At 30.3% G+C, this 17,967-nt stretch overlaps 1 protein-coding gene across 3 annotated transcripts; it reads right to left on the bottom strand.

Moving 5' to 3' along the window:
* Nucleotides 1-790: 790 nt before the first annotated feature.
* Nucleotides 791-9,730, bottom strand: LOC110667038 (uncharacterized). 3 transcript variants are annotated; one of them, XR_009140781.1, is made up of 7 exons: nt 9,043-9,730; nt 8,891-8,963; nt 8,758-8,805; nt 8,585-8,679; nt 4,068-4,256; nt 1,251-1,317; nt 791-1,101 (listed from the first exon to the last, which is right to left on the bottom strand). XR_009140781.1 is itself a non-coding variant. In XM_021827743.2 (5 exons), exons 1-5 carry the CDS (start codon nt 9,567-9,569, stop codon nt 4,127-4,129), a joined length of 873 nt encoding a protein of 290 aa, XP_021683435.1. In that variant the 5' UTR covers nt 9,570-9,730; the 3' UTR covers nt 3,970-4,126. The 3 variants fall into 3 exon arrangements, 1 of the variants encoding a protein (XP_021683435.1); XR_009140780.1 differs by having other exon boundaries at nt 791-1,077; XM_021827743.2 differs by lacking the exons at nt 791-1,101; nt 1,251-1,317 and having other exon boundaries at nt 3,970-4,256.
* Between the last annotated feature and the right edge of the window lie 8,237 nt (nt 9,731-17,967).

Below are 17,967 nucleotides of genomic sequence, written 5' to 3'. Positions count from 1 at the left end.
ACATAGGGAGGAGGGGGGGGAGGGGGGGGGGAGAGGGAGAGAATATATTTTATCTTTCCCTCTATCTCTCCCTCCTTCCCTATATGTTATAATTATATTATTAAATAATTACAATATTTAACGACTTATTAATCAAAATATAAAGGTTATTTGTAAATAAAAAGAAAAGAATACACTTAATTATCTTATACTTTTACGCTTTTAGCAATCAAAGTTTGAGGTCTTTTTTTTTTTTTGACAATTCAAGCCTTATACTTTAATCTTTTGTACTTAGGCACTAAAATAAAATAATTATTAAAAATGCTAACGTGGTTTTGATGTGATGCTGACATCAGTGCCATGTCAACCTTTTCCTACAGCACTTAGTATTTTTTAAGCTATTAAATCACTTTATCATTTAATTACTAACGGTGTTAAACTATAAATCTTTAGATAAAAAAATAAAATAAAATAAAAATTCAATCCCTTTTTAATAAAAACCCTAAACCATAAGGTACCTAAATATACTTTTCCCATGGATTAATATGAATGAAAAGATTTAGATTTGGAATTTGGATTTCAAATTTAGAGCTTGAAATTTATAAATTTAAGAATCTCTTATTTGGCTAATGCAAAGAGTTTCGAATCTTAAATTTGAAATTTATTGTTTAAAAGGTTAATTAACTATGTATTTGAATTTATAATAAATGTATGCATTACTAAAATTTAAAGACCCGATATTTTGAATTAATTAAAACTTCTTTATATGAATAATTTTTTTTTCTTTTTTATTATAGACTCATAACATGACTTAATAATAATAATAATTCCAAATTAACCAAAGCTGTATAAATCTTTATATTTAAACATTTTATACCAATTTTGCAAATTTATGGCCTGAATCTCTAATGTGAAGAATTAACCATCTGCAGCTTTTACAAAGGATACTCTTCCATCTTTCTTTTACGAAGGATACTCTCCCATCTTTGAGGTTATGGAAGCATGTCTTGTGCCTTTGTGGTAAGCCAAACATGCCAAGGTTCTCCCTATGTGAAGCATTGCCACTTCTACTGCCCCATTTGTTTCCTCCCTGCTTAGCTAAGTTGCCATTACCCCAAACAGCTAAAGTTAAAATAGGATCCACCAGAAAACACAAAATTACACTAAAGAACTGCACAACAGTTGCATAAAGTAAGGGGACTAGATCCAGCTAGCTAAATTCTTCTTATAAAAGTGAGTTGTGAAATTCAAATGTAATGAGCTATAAACACCTTAAAACGAACTAATGAAGGGAAGTTTTCTGATGTCAACTGCTCTGGATTCTTGGCATATTAGTACCTGAAACAACAAAAATGTCCTAAACGTCAAGTTTTTAGTAAGGATTTGGCATTCTCCAAGGTTAGTACAATATAATCATTTTCCCACTGATTCAAGATTTTAACTGATAATGAAATCTCATTTTCCCCCTTCTTTTCCCATTTTTTTTCCATTTTTAAAAACTTCTGGAGTATTACTTTTTTCCTGTGTTCCAAATGTGTTTTGAATTCTGTGCACACAAAAGCTTCAAAGAATGAGTCTCTCTCTCTTTTTTCCTTACACTTTGCAAAAATGGTTTGTCAAATTCCCACAGTACAGAAACAGAAGCTTGTTCATCACTGGAGAAAGCTATGCTGGTAATATTTTGCTGTTACAATATATATATATATATATATATATATATATATATATATATATATATATATATATATATATATATATATATATATATATATATATTTCATTCTGATCACATTGAAAATAGAATGACTAATGCTTTGATTCTGCTATTATAAATAACTAGATCATTACGTACTCCAACTAGCAGAACTCATGCTTGAATTCAACAAGAAGCAGAAGTTGTTCAATTTGAAAGGAATTGCTGTAAGCACTAATAACAACGAAAAAGATCCCAATTTTTTTGTTTATTTACAAAAATTCTGTTATTCATTAGCATTCAGCTTGAGTCCCTTCTTTCTGAATTTATATTAGGTTGCAACGGAAGGCATTTGTACATTTTGGTCGCAGATACAAATGAAAAACTGATAATCCCATTTATAATTCATGCAAAATCATATTTTCTAGCACAGCCTTTTTCAAATATGTGGACCATATTTCACTTCAACAAGCAAGAAATCTAATTATTGGTTTAGGGATGACAGCAGATAGAATATCCACGAAAATGATTAATACTCTCAATATTTAATCTCTCTTATCCGATTATTATTATCTGAAAAATTCTAAAAAATACTGAACCTGCTTAATTTTATATTTTTAATTACTAATTTATATAAAAAAATTTTATTAATAATTTATATTTTAAAAATTAATAATTTTATAAAATAATTAAATTTATATTATTTAAAATAAAATATGTAAAAATTTATAAATATTATTTAAAAAACATATATTTTATATTTAATTAATTATTTATTTAAAAGAGTATCCAATATACAAAACTCGAATTCAACTCGAACCCATCACGGGTATTATTACTTAAAACATGTTCTAAACTCGATTATATACCGCCTAAATCCGTCTTATTAGAGTTCGATTGAGTCAAGTACCCACAAATACCCAACTCTGTTGTCATCGCTACATATAACTATTCTTTATATAGGCATTTTATTTTATAAACCAAAATTTCACTCAATCCTGCTAAGTGGAAATTGGCAATTTTCACTAACTTTAGCGTTAGCAGGTATTTTATAATGCGAACCAGCAACTAAGGACAATTAAGTGATAAATTTAAGCCTATAAACAAGAACACAGCACAAAGAAGCAAGAAAAATAATTCGCAAGAAAAATAATTCAGATAGCAGTAGACAACAACGCTTCAATTAATACAAAAATTAGCAAGAATTTAACGGATTAAAAATTAATTTTCATCAGATTGCTTATCATCTTAAACCCCAATTTCAAGTTCATTTGTTCTGTTAAAAATTGTTCAGAAGCTAACCCTCAGTCCCTCACATCCCTTTGGGTAACAGGACAAATGAACCCACCAATCAGCATCACAAACAAATTTTAGGTTCTGAAGACAAAACCTTAGATGAAAATTGTACCTGAGAGAAGACTGAGGTCGAAAGCAAGATGAGCAAGACCCAGGACGAGAGAGCTACTGATGGAAAGGAGGTAGCGATACAAGTATCGGGGAGGATTTGAGAACCAGAGACGCAGAGCAATGACGAAAGAGAGATCAGTTTGAAATTGAAATAACAAAGGCAAGAGTAGTTATTTTAAATCTTCAGTTTCAGACAAATTCAAAATCCATTTTCATTTGGGATACCCAACAGTATATTTGGCTCAAATCCAAATCCTTTAAATCAAATCCACCCATCCAAACACGTAGCATCATAGTCATTGACGTACTAAGGCACCAAAAGATTCCGGAGCCTAGGCACAAGACACAAAGTGAAGGCGCAGGCCTAAGCAAGGTAAGGAGAAAAAAAAATTCTAAGTAAAATAGATATAAATATTTTATCAAACTTTAAATAACATAAAACTGAAAATAATAACTAATAAGCATTCAAATACTAATATATTAAAACTTTAATAGTTTTAAATGCTTCATAACTAAAGTCAAGTAATTATAAAATAACTATTCTTCAATTTTCATCAAGACTAGCATTATACTCTCATGAAAGTACTTTTTATCAATGAAAGTACTCGCCGAATGTGAAAATAAAAAAGGCGCACCTTTCTAACCTTGCACTTGGAACAAGGCACACACTTAGGTGCATAAGGCAAGGACTTGATAAATGTCACATGCCTTTCTCCTGTTGAGGCACTAGAGCTGAAGCCTAATGAGCCTTAGGCACGCCTTTAATAACTACACATAGCATTAAATTAATTCGACGAGTCAAATTTAGAGCCTATATTAGCACTTGACTCTAAAACTTTTAGAAATGTACTACGAGTTTTAAGGCTGTGTAAATGATTGTAAACCAAGAATGAGCAGTAAAAAAATCCATTCCACTATTCAACAAAATATAGTATCAAAACATTCAAGAAAAATAGTAAATTTATTTTGGATAAATAGTACTTATTACCATGATTGCTGGAAAAAAAATATATATATATCTGCAGTACATTAGAGAAATTGCCACAACTAAGCAAGTTTGATGGGTTCACCACATAGTTGCTCCAATTCACTTTCCAAAATTGTCAATAAATTTGCTTTTGTCCGCCTATAAACCCAAGCTTGAGAATTCTGATCCCAATCAAACCTGGATGGACCACTGCACGAAAACCATAATAATTCAACCTCACAAAAAACTAATAAATACATTAAAAAAAAAAGTATTCCTATATTATCATGTTAACATCTTGGTAGTACTACTGTCCTAGAAACAGAGAAGCAGCAAAAACATTGGGCTAAATGTCAAGGCATTAAGTAATAAGTAAACAGAATCATATACAAAGGGCTAAATGTTCAATCTTGTGCACATAAGCCAATTAATACACAATTTCATTTCAGAGAGGGATAAAATACACACATCCAAATCACCCAATGCAAACAAGACGTAGACTTCCAAATAGAAGAAGTGGCTATATGCCTTCATTCCATTAGGAGGATAAAAATATGAAACAAAAAATTTTTTTTCTTTTTTCTTTTTTTTGTGTGGATTAGAGAGATGATGAAAAGCAGCATAGGTAAATTTCACCTATTATCTCTCAACTTAGGGTATTATAGCAATACTAACCCCAAATATTAATTTGTATAATAAAATTCCTTTGACTTCGATTTGAGTATCATTAAAGTCCTTACTAGAATCCGACTGTTCTTCCAATAAAATGCTAACATGGAAGTCCACATCATTATATTTTATAATTATTTTTTTAATTCTCAAAATTCATTCTCTCCCTCTCATCTCTCATGTTCTTTCCTTTTCCTCTCTATTCTCTCTTTTCCTACCATCTTCTTCTCCTAATTTCTTATTAGAAAAAATAATGATGAATTATAAAAAGATTTCCCAATAGAAAATGGAGACAAAACTTTCAATTACTCATAAATCGAAAGCTTGTACAAGATTTTATATATATAAGAGAGAAAGAGAAGAAAAAAATGGACTGCCTGGATCAACCCAACACTGAAAATGATTTTAAGATAAAAATTATTTAGTAATTTGCATCGAATTTTGTTGAAGCAAAGATCACCATTTTTATAACATGAATTATTGGTAGCTAGCATAGTAAAAAATGATTCAACTCAACTCAACTAAACTAAGCCTCTATCCCAAAGATTTGGGGTCGTCTACATGGATTCGCTTTCTCCACTTTAAACGATTTTGGTTTAAATCCTCAAAAATGTGTAATGCTTCTAGGTACTAAAAATAGGTACTAAAATACACCTCCATTCATCAGGCATTTTCTTTAAATTTAGAATCTTATTAAATAATTTAGTTAACCATGCCACTCCCATATCTCCCAAACACTTCCACACTTCAATTGGTATTTCATCAGGTCCACAGGCTTTATCCACTTTCATTCTCTTAAACGCTTCCTTTACTTCTAAAGATGTAATCCTTCTAGTATAATTCACATTCTTTTCTATTGTTCTATAGTCTATATTCACGCTATTACCATTTTGACTATTATTAAAGAGATCATTAAAATAATTTCTCCATCTTTCTTTACTGTCCTCATCTTTCACCAACATTTTTCCTTCTTGATCTTTAATGCACATAACTTGATTCAGATCTTGACATTTCTTTCTCTCCTCCTTGCTAATCTATAAATATCTTTCTCCCCTTCTTTAGTTCCAAGTTCCTCATATAACTTTTCAAAGGCTTATGCTCTTGCTTGATTAACTGCCTTTTTTGCCTCTTTCTTTGCTATCTTGTACTGTTCATATGCCTCATTATTATCACATTTAGGTAATTTCTTATACCATTCCTTTTTTTTCTTCACTGCCTTTTGTACTTCCTCATTCAACCACCATCTCTTTTTTGAAGGTGGTCCATGTCCTTTAGACTCTCCGAGTACTTTTCTAGCTACTTTTCTAATCTTTGATGCCATCTGTATCCACATATCATTGGCCTCCATATCCAACTTCCATACTTCGGACTCGAGAAGCTCATTTTTGAACTTCACTTGCTTTACTCCTTTGAACTCCCACCACTTTGTTCGAGCTACACTATTTCTTCTGACCTTACTTGAATTATTCCTAAACTTGACATCCAAGACCACCAACCGATGTTGACTTGTTAAAATCTCTCCTGGAATGACCTTGCAATCCTTGCATAGAGCTCTATTTGTGTTCCTGGTTAAGAGGAAGTCGATTTGGCTTCTATATTGCCCACTTTTTAAAGTCGCTAAATGTGACTCTCTTTTTATAAAGTAGGTATTTGCTAGTATTAGGTCGTATGCCATAGCAAAATCCAGGATGCTTTTTCCAACCTCATTTCGACTGCTAAAACCAAAACCTCCATGAACATTCTCATAACCTTGTCTATCACTTCCTACAGGTCCATTCAAATCTCCACCAATGAAAACATTCTCTTCATTCGGTATGCACATTAAATCATCCATATCTTCCCAAAACATTTGTTTACTCTCACTGTCTAGTCCTATTTGTGGGGCATAAGCACTAACTATATTTATTGTTTCTCCTTCTAGTACTAGTCGTGGCTTTTGATTATCATAAAGGAAACCCTTGCATTGAGGAGTAGTAGTCGTGGTAAGCAACAGCCTTGAATCGTATAGAGCCCCCCCCCCCCCCTCTCTCTCTTCTAAACGAATGCTTCCCTATCAAATCATTAGCCACATTATAAAAGAAACAAATGAGGAGAAGAGAGAATGGGAAGAGCCCAAAAAAAAAAAAAAAAAGAAAATTTGCTACCTTCATTTTTTAAGAATTTTCTTTTTCTTTAATTTTTTTTTTCTCTAGAGATAAAGAAGAGAAGGTAAAGAAGGGAAGGGAAAGAATAGACAGGAAAGAGAAAGGACAAAAAAAAGAGGGAGAAGAAATGAGATGGAAAGAGAAAAAACAATGAGAAAATAAATTTATGAAAATTTTAAAAATTAAATTATTATAAAATGTGCCAACGTTTCATCAACAAACAACCGAAGTCAAGCAAGAAATTTAGTGATACTCAAATCCAAGTATGATGAAGTTTGTCACACAAATTGATATTCATGGATAATATTATTATAAACTATAATACCCAAGTTGAGGAACGATATGTGAAATTTACTCAAAATGGTACTTTCAATCACTTCATTTTATTTTGCTTTTTCTGTAAATGAAGTCCTAAGACAAGGTCAATCCCATTAGCTATACCTACATTCTCATTCTCCCAACATTTGAGCTAGGCCCACTTGGTATTTAGGCACCTTCACGTCTACACCATTAAATAATTCTATAAGTTAAGAACCTTAAAAGTTCAATTTTTCCAAACTGCATTTTGAAGAGATATGATGCAGTAAAGGAACAATGGATTTAAGAATTATTTGTATTTGATTTTAATTGTAAGAAATAAGGTCTTTTAATTCCTATTTTATCAGGAAGTTTATGTTTCTAATATTCAGAAAATTTAATTAGGAAGTAATATTTTAATTATTCAGAATATCTATTATTTAGAATTTCCTAGTTAGTGCTGGATTTCTATCCTTAATTAGTATTGATTTAGTGTGTGTGTGTGTATTTTTTTTTTTTTTTTTTTTTTTTTTTATAATTCTCAACACTACCAACACAAGTGTTGAGAAAGTGGGAGGCTGTCAGTGCCCACCAAGAATTTTTACATATACTGTTGCAAGGGCTGCTACAATGCAAGTGAAAAGGCCATCGTACATATTGGCCTTTATGTAATACCCTACGAGACTATAATTAAAAACCTTGGCAAAGGAAGAAACAAAATCCCCAGGACTTGAGCACACAGCTTCCCCCCTGATGCATGATACAAATTCTAAATTTGCAAAATGGCACATGCTTTTGACTTTTGATCAAGTTATCATTCATCACTTCTTTTAGTACTACTATTATTCATTCTCCTAGAGAATTCTCAAAGAAAGCCGAGGAATTCCAGCAACTTAGATTCTATTCCCAAAATTGGATAGCCCTAGGTTTAGCCATATCATGACCAACAATGACACTTCAAACAATAAAAATATCTTATAGTTACAATGTACCATATTTTACTTTCACTGCTAACTGGTCCAATATCCAATTCCTCAATAATTTGCTACTCAAGTAAACTAAAAGGTACTAACAATTTATCCAGGTTTCTATCATCCAACTTCAATCCCGAATTAAAGAAACCCATTAACAACTTTTTTTCTTGCTAATCAATAACTCTCCTCCACACCAAATTTAATATCATTTGATCAACTAAACTTCTAAAGCATGCCCAATCTTACATCACAACAAAGAGAGATGAATTAAATAATATCAATGTACTATCCATATTTTCTTTGATTAAAATAATTATATTAAATTAGAAAATGCAACCAGTTCAAAAAAAGCCAATTTCTAAAATGCAAGTGTATTAGAACAACACAAAGAAAGCATAAAAAAAGCAACCAAGATGAATACCATAAAGCCAAGCAGGAGTAAGACAATTGTTACCTCACTGGAGAAGACAACCAAAGTTGTCTATTGGGTGTTTGCTTGTTCAACACATAGGTGCCTAAATCCCCGAGCTTAAGAGTCAAAACCTCATTCTAACAAAACGCATAAACAAACCCGTTAAATCACAAATAACTTTTAAATAAAAACAACTATTTCTCAATCAATCTCACCCCATAATCAATGTCAAGCCCATCAATTTGAAAACTATCGCCATATTCCTGTACATCACAAAGCAACTAAATATCAAAAGGTATAAACATCATTCCATTTGAATACAGACGGAAGCAGGGCAATATTTTCAACCTCCAATTTCTCCTGAAGGTCATGGATTGTGGAATCAGCTAGTCTGTGAAATTCATCTTCCTGCAGAAGAGAACTGTATAAACATTAATTGTCATTAGCCACCAACCACCTGTAATTCAATAAAATCAGGAAGATGGTATTGCAAAACGAACCGATAATCGATAGTAGCAGGGCCTTGAGAGTCCACATCCAGATCCAACTGGCGAGAGCAGAAGCTTCTAGAACAACAACCAGAAGAGCCAGGAGGACTGAGAGTGTTGGAATGTTGACGGAGAACTCTGGAAGCTAGTAGAAGCACAGAACTAGAGTGGTGAAATTTTGAAGAATAATAAGAAGTAGGAGGAGATTGAAAGTGAGGTTTTAGAAGCGTTGAGAGCCTTCTTAGAGAAAGTAACTTGGAACCCATTTTTGGAGTTCGCGTACTCTTTGCTTTGTTCTGATTGATTTGGCCAATAAACTGAAAATAAATATGGGTTTTCTTTTCTCTGATGTCTACAATGATGGGAAATGGATTGGGTTGGATTGAGGTTGGAGAAGAAGTGAAGCTGGTCGCCGACAACGGAATACCGCTGATGTGTATTCTCTTTTTTTCCCCTCTTTCTATTTCGTTGCCGTTCTTAGGTATCGTGCAGATTTTGGAAGAGAAGTGATTATAGTGGCGGTGTAGCGACGAGGACATGATTATGGCGCCATAGCGGGTTGAGATTATATGACGGTGGTGGAGGCAGTGACGGTGGTGATTGACGAGGCAGTAGAGAGATTGGGCTTGAGAGAGCGAATGGGGAAGAAGATGGAGTAATTGTTAGGGCTTTAAGAAGATGTCGTTTTGATGGGTTAAGTTAAAATCAAGATTTTAAAACGACTCGGTCTGTTTAATATTTATATTATTAAATAAATATTAATTATATATTACATAATTAATAATCTCTTAATAATAATAATAATAATAATAATAATAATATATTACAACTATCAATTCAATATATTTTATAAATAATTATTAATAATTAAAATATTTTAAAATGTAATTTTTTAAAATAATTTAAATTTTAATTATATTCTAGAGTTTTTTTTTAAACAATTCAATTTTAGAGTTAAATAATAATTTATAATAAAATTTAATAGTTTAATTTAATTTATTAATAAAATAAATTAATTAACAATTTGATAAAATAAATAAATTTTATTTTTATAATTATTATGTGAAAATATTTATTAATTATTTCGTTTTGAATGTGATTTTAGTTTATAAAACAATATTTTAAAGATAATACACATTGTATTTAACTGGTTTCTAGTAATTCAATTGCTAAACATAGCTTAGAAATTGTCTTAGATATTGATTTCGAGTCCCACGTGCGGTGTTTCTCACGTTTTTGTTTTTGTTTTGTTTTTTTCTCAAGCCCAGTCGCACAGTTATCCGTCCCGTTCAAGCAGTTCAACTCCGGTTCTCCCAATTAGAGGATTTCAACTTGAATCAAATTGGTTATTGGTCAGGTTTTCAGGGAAAAAGTTATTTTACAGATAGAATCTCAGAAAGTTATAATAATAATAATAATAATAATAATAATAATTAAAAAAAAATAATTAACCCATCTTAAAAAAAAAGCGTCTAACTTTATTTTTATTATAATAGGTTTAATATATAAAAAGATGTCACGACCCAACCTATGGGCCGGACCGGCACTAGGACCTGGGCCAGCCTAAAGCCCCCGAGGCCCGTAGTAAGCTTAACTGTTCATTTACCCAATTCTAAGGCCCATTTGGGCCCAATTTCAAGAAACCAAACCGACAGAGTCCGACCATAAAATGGACTTTCCAACGGGGAGTTTTCGACTCACCCGACCTGTAAACACAATAAATACTCAATTGGGGAGCTCAGCTCACCCTCCACATACTCATCAGCATAAAAATAAATGGGAGCTCAGCTCCCTCATCCAGTCCATCAAACATGCATAGAATATTAAGTTTACAGGTCCAAAATAATAATTTAGTTTACAGATCCAAATCAAATAAACATTTCTAACACATTGGGAAATTCTAAAATTTAACAAGTTTATACAAACATTAGTAATCGACCTGCGAGGGAGAAAACAGGTTAACCTCAAAAATATCCTCCTGTGGCCTGAAAAAATTTTGAACAGGAGTGAGCGTTCGACTCAGAGAGTAAAATATCAATTTTAACCATAATCTCTATAACTATCTAAAACTAATATACCCTGTAGAGTGAAATGCAACATCAACAATATTTTCACATCATAACATCAAAAAGGTAATTTGGAGCACTCACGCACCCTGTAGCATCAATCATAATATATGGGAGCTGATCCCCTATACAGCTCTCTTAAATCCAACCTGGTGCCAGCGAAGAACTCAAGCCGGACTTTCGCTTAATAAACCAAATCGAGGGTCCCAGCGAAGAACTCAAGCCGTGACTACCTCTCGAAGGATCGGGTCCCAGCGAAGAACTTAAGCCGTGACTACCCGTCCTGTCCATAGTCCACACCACATCACACGCACACCAACGCACGCACACTGCTCCAAATTACCACAACAACATTCATGGCACGTTAACAGTTATGAATGCAACATAAGTCGTGCCTAGAGTTTAACTATATAATATATGCATATAAGTGATGCATGGGCATGCTGAACATATAATAATATCGAAATTACAATTAAAATTAATATTTTACTCACAGACTTGACGACAATCACCGTGGGCGGCCGGAGGAAGAAAGGTCATTCCCTCACGACAATTATATTACAATTATTTAATACAATTGACTCAATACAATTCAAGAAAAGACCAATTGCGTCCTAAGTCGTGCCGAAAATCCGGCAGAGTCTTCTCTATACCTAGGACCTACCCAACCTGCAAAATGGCTCAAAACACACTTCTATATTTACAATCCATATATCCACAGCTCAATCATATCACACAGCCCCTCCTGGGCCCATCAAATCAATCATCCATCACAGTATGTAATATTTCAATTTAATCCTTATAATTGACCATTTTTGCAAAAACTACCCAAATAAACTCTAAAAATTCTAAAACTTTGCCCCGCGGTCCTTAGCAATATAACTAAGCTATTGCAAAAAGAATTATAATTTTCTAAGCTACCACATATTTTATGGATTTTTAATCTTATTTAAGCACTAGAAAATTATGAAAAAGTAAGGTTCGGGTTTACCTTTGCCAATTCCGACTTGGGGAACGCGCTCGGGACGTCTGAAACGGGTCTGTCTGGCCGGAATTTCACAGACCCGGTCAACTGTCGAATTTCCGCGAATCGAGGATACCTACACGAAGCCCATAACACGGGGGTTAGTACATAAATTTTTCAGAATTTTCTAAGCTCATTAAATGCTCGGAAAAACACTGCGAAGTTCCGTGGGACCCACCAAAAAACGGTGTCGGAAAAATTTGAAATTTATGTCGCCGCGAAGCTCTCGACGAGTGGAGCGTGCTGGTACCCTCGGTTTTCTCGTGGGATTCACGGTTTTCGAGAAATCTAGCCCAAAAGTCGAAATGGGCTAAAAACTTCCCGAGCAAAAATTGGACAAATCGCTCTATGGATTTCGGCGTTCTTGGTGTCTATGGAAAGCTCTCGCCGAATAGATGATTTTAGACACAAGACCCGGTCCAATTGGTGGCCGGATCGGCCAGATTTTGGCCAGAGAAGCCGAAACGCCGCGCGCGAGAGGGAGGGAATTCGCGCGCGGTTTCCGGCCGTTTGGGGCGGCCACTGGCCGGGAGGTCAGTGGTGGCGCCTGGCCACTGGGTGGCAAGGGGAGTGGCTGGCCGGCGGCAGGGGCAGGAGGAGAGAGAAAACGGGAGGAAGAGAGAAGGGGGAAGGGACGCGCGCGGGAGGAAGAAAAAGGGAAGGGAGCCGGTCCAATTCGACCGGTCCGATCCGGTCCGGTTCGATTCGAAATATAAAATTTTGAATTTTTACTCTGCCTCTGGACCGAAAACGAGATCCAAAAATTTCGAAAAAATTCCAGAAAACTCAGAAAAATACGTAGACTCCAAATATATTTTTAGTTTTGTCACGTGATCTTTAAATTAATTTTTAAAATTCATCAAAGTTTATATTTTCGGAAAATCGAACCCGATTTTTAAAATCCGAAAAATCTCAAAAAAATTCCTAAAATTAAAATACCAAAAATGCTCATAAATTTAAAATTTTTGGGGTGTTACAAAAGATCTATTTAAGTTTTTAAAATTTTATTTAATAATTATATAAATTTTTAAAGTGTTTATAGGCCTAAATAAATCTTTTATATCTCAATTTTAATTAAATAAATTTCATTTATTATAATTTAAAATTAATTAAATCAAATTTAACCATATGGTAACCGTTAAATAGCCCCTAAATAAAAATATTAGACCCATAAAAAATAATATGATATTATTTTTAAAAACTTAATTAATTTAAAAATTAAAAAAAAAAAATACAAACCATCTTTTTTTCTCTCTACAGATCTCTCTCCCCCCTCTTCTCCATTTTCCCCGACAATTTAAGATGCAAGCTTTCCTCTCCCCCTCTCCTCCGTTTTCTCTATTTTCTAATTTTCACTTTGTTTTTTAATCCCATTATTAGCTAAATGGTTTTTGGCAATTCTTGTGAATCTACCCACCTTAATTGCTACAAAGACGATTTTGCAACATGGGAGTTTGCAAGAATTTTCCTACTCTGTTAAGGTTTCTTACATTCTCGAAAATTTTTCACTTATTTCATTTGCAATGTGGATGAAATGAAGCTTGGCAATGTCATTTCTGCCATTAACGGAGATGACGATGTTGTTCGATTGTTTGATTCTTTCCTAAGGGTCCTTCATCATGTATATAGTAGAGCTAAGTGTTTCTTAGGAGATTCCAATTGCATCAGCTTTGCTACATTTTCTTGAGAGCTTACTTCTACATGGTTAGTAAAGATTTATAGCATTTGCAAAAAACTCTTTGGCAAACTGAAACCATTGCTTTCAACTGGATAACCAAATTTTGATAATTGGTGATTACTACAAATATTTAAATGTGCAAAATCTTGAAATGAGATATAGTCCTCTTTGAATTATAATTTCTATTTCAAAAAAAAATTGTGGTCAACCTTGGATAGAGAAACAGAGTTCTTGATATATTATAAAAAAAAATTATGAAAATGAAGAGGAGGTTTTTCTTCTCAATAATCTGGTACTTTTATTCATATTTTTAATTGTTTTAAATATAAAAAAATATTTTATTTGTTACAAACTAATTTTACTATAATTTTTTAACATCGTTAACGCAGTTAATTTTATACTTATTAACTGAAATTAAAATTTGATGAGTTATTTGGAGCTCAAAATACTTTAAAATTTTATATAACTATTTAACAAAACTTTAAGGTTTAAAGAAGTCTTTTACCTAAAAATAATGAATGTGTGCATTGTTTTAAATTATTTTTTAATTATTAAAAATAAATTAAATATATTAAAAATTACATTAGATTTTAAGAGTAAAGCAAATTTAATTATTTGTTGCTTACAAATCAAATTTACACATTTAATAGACTAACAACTTTAAATATATATTATAAAAAAGCTTATAGATATTATTTTAATAGTTTTTAGATAATAATAATTATAATATTATAAAAAAAAGACAATAATAATGTCTATAAAAAATATACTATTTTAAAACAGTATTTATAAAAAAATAAAAATGACAAAAATGTATGAAATATTGTTTTATTATTATACTTTTTTTGAAATGAAATGAAGTCTGATATTTTTTAAATATAATGTTGGTGTATAAAATAAAATTATTTTAAACTCATAAGATCTTTTACAGTGAAATTAAAATTAACAAAATTTTAACTATCTTAAATCCGAAACAAAGTTTATATACAGTGAGAGCTAAGTACTTTAAATATGATTACTAATGAATTCATTACAAATAATGAATTTTTTACAAAAGATTATCATGATGAAAGTAATCGAGAAGAGGTTGCATAGGCACTATTATGAAATGGTTACAACATCAAGGGGTCAAAGCTCAACTAGCTTCCACTCCAAATTAAGCATATTTTTTTAACATCAAAGAGTAAGATTCAATTACTTTTAGCAAGTGCTAAAAGTCTTGAAGATTTTAAACAATTGTTAAAGTAAGTTTATTCAGAAGTCTTTGAGTCTTCAGAAAGAGATGATGATTCAGATAATGGTGAAATTAACTTTGAACAAAGAATTCTTAATGAAGCAAGACAGGTAGAAGAACCTAGTCGATTAACATAGGAAAATGAAGATAATCACTATGATTTCTTTAGAAGCTTACCTTAAAGCATTTGTCATGTCTCTTTATAGATCTAGCATTATTATTTATCTCATTATCTTAACCAAATCAAAAGATTTTTTGTTGTTTTGCATCGACATCTATATCATTAATATTATAGTCAAAAGTGTCTTTATTAAAGTTTAATTTTTCTTTTCCAAAGCATGCAAAATTTGCCAGTCATATGCTTTAATCAAACAGCTGTCTCTATCCTTTGTAATCATAGAGTCTACATTATTAAGCTTATACTGTGTGGACCTTGTGCTTATTAAATCCGAGTGTCACTAGTGTATAAATAAATTTTACTTTTGTGTGAAAGGCAAAAGCTATTTTGAGAAATCCTCTGTAGGTAAAAAAGCTTTTGTAAGTTTAATATTTGTATCAGACTTCTATTTCAATAAAATTATTAAAAGTTTTATTTAAGGCGTATGTACTTTGCTTGCCATTTTATATATAGATCCTGTGAATCAAAAGCCTAAATTTGTTTTTAAGTAAATTATTTTGATTTTATATTTAATTTGTTTTCAAGTAAATAATTTTGATTTTATATCTATTTTCTATATTTTGACTTTGGTTGCAAAGATCCACCTTCCCTTTTGGTATCAGAAATAGTGATAAGACATGAGGGAAATTATAAGTGATTTGAATAGTGTCTATTTGAGGTGGTTTACTGTGTTAGCCAACTATTGAGAGCGTCCCTCAGTATTCCCTAAGGAACACATATCTTGGTGTATAAAATAAAATTATTTTATTATAAAATAAAATCATCTTAATTAGATTTAAGAAAGTTAATAGTAACTAATGTAAATTTAATAATTAGATAAATAATTAAAAACAATTAAAATGACAATAATAAAAAAATAAAAATAGTAATAATATTTGAATTCATTTGTCAACACTTAAAAGGTTTAAATGTTAAAATAAATAAATATAATTTAAAAATTAAATTCACAAAATAAAATACCAAAATAAAAATTTAAAGGTACTAAGCGTTACCTTTACTTCATAATATTAAACTAAAAAATTTTAAAAAATGGCAGCGTATTAAAAATTTTAAGAAATATCATGTAAAAATTAAAAAGAATTTTTATTTTTAGTAATAAAATAAAAAAAAATTAAAAACAGTGACCCCAAAAATAAAGAACCGCAAAAGGTTAAAATAATTACAATGTTGTTGTTAAACAATAAATTATACTTTATTAAAAAATAAAATTGTTTCAATAATATATATATATATATATATATATATATATATATATATATATATATATATATATATATATATATATATATACACACTTTGATTTTTTAACTATTAGTTAGTTTTATTAGATTGTTAAACTGTAATTATTAAATAAAATAAATTTATTGGTCAACTAAATATTTTTTTAATAAAAAATAAAATTTTTATGATAAAAAATAATTTTTTATATAATTAAGAAATATAATCTCAATTATGTAATATTTTTTTCGCTTTTAATTTTTTAATCATCACCTATTTATCAATAAATTAGGATTTAAAAATAATTATTTATTAGTTTTACTTGAAAGAGGAAAATTGGATCAATGATTGAACATTAACGAACAATCTACCATTGAAGTAAATTATAGCAACTCTAAACCAAAAAGCCTCCGCTTCATTCTTTCAACAGCCCACTAGAGCGTCCGGTAAATGAAAAGTAAAGAGAAAGCAGGGGCAGGGAATAATAAATGTTACCCCCCTTCGGTATATAATAATAATAATAATAATAATAATAATAATAATAATTTTTTCCTTATTATCCAAAAAAGTCTAATTTTTAAACCTTTAATCAATTATGGACCACGTTAAAAAATAGAATTAGCACCGTTCATATAATAAAAATATTATTATTTTATATATTATTGTAAATATAATATAAATTTTATTGAAACAATATATAAAATAATATAAAATAATAATAATATTTTTATTAAATTAATCATGACTTCAGTAATAATATAATAAAATAATAAAATTCATGTTATATAAATAATAATATATAAAATAATAATATTTTTATTATGTCAAATCCAAACCTCATATAACTTTGATGGAATAGGGGTAATATTAACATTAAGATTTATTTGGCATTGCTGATGCATTCTATTTTTGTCGTTTTAAAACTACTTAATATAAAATTGGTACTTATTTAGTAATCAAATAAAAAGTTGTTATTAAGTTAAAATTTTTTGTATTATGTACTTGATTAAAATTACTATTTAAAATGTTGTTATGGACAAAATGACCAAAAACGACATATAGCCTTTGACAATACATTTTTATTTCCATTAAATTTTTTTTTATAATTATATTCACTTTATATAATAAAATGAATTTAATTTTAAAAATTTTTAAATTAATGGAATATTAATAAACATAAATAACAATCAATTAAATATATTCAAAAAATATTTGTAAAAATAATTTTAACTTAATTAAAAAGTACAAATTTAATATATTTAATTTTTATATGACATTAAAAATTAAATAATTTGATTGTGAATATTATTCAAATAACAAAATTAATTATTTATACGATTCTCATTTCTATAGAATGTAATCAAATTACTACTACTACCACCACTTTATCAAACTATCATTTCATCAACAAAGTAAAAAATAAAGTAAATTAAGAAAAAAATTGTAACCTCTAGAATAAGTATCACATTTCAAACTGAATGTCTCCAAGGTTGATTTAATATTATACAAATAACTAAAACTGTTCAAAGAATACCTAAT

Source organism: Hevea brasiliensis, chromosome 10 (assembly GCF_030052815.1).
Source record: "Hevea brasiliensis isolate MT/VB/25A 57/8 chromosome 10, ASM3005281v1, whole genome shotgun sequence".
In the NCBI taxonomy this organism is placed as follows: Eukaryota; Viridiplantae; Streptophyta; class Magnoliopsida; order Malpighiales; family Euphorbiaceae; genus Hevea; species Hevea brasiliensis.
The sequence above is the reverse complement of the archived record's forward strand: the minus strand, read 5'-3'. Positions and strand labels throughout refer to the sequence as shown.

Coding starts and splice junctions, on each gene's coding strand:
- LOC110667038 (XM_021827743.2), bottom strand. CDS start 9,569: ATGTCCTCGTCGCTACACCGCCACTATAATCACTTCTCTTCCAAAATC. Junction 8,964..9,042: donor CCTGCTACTATCGATTATCG/GTTCGTTTTGCA, acceptor ATGTTTATACAG/TTCTCTTCTGCAGGAAGATG. Junction 8,806..8,890: donor ACCTTCAGGAGAAATTGGAG/GTTGAAAATATT, acceptor TGTGATGTACAG/GAATATGGCGATAGTTTTCA.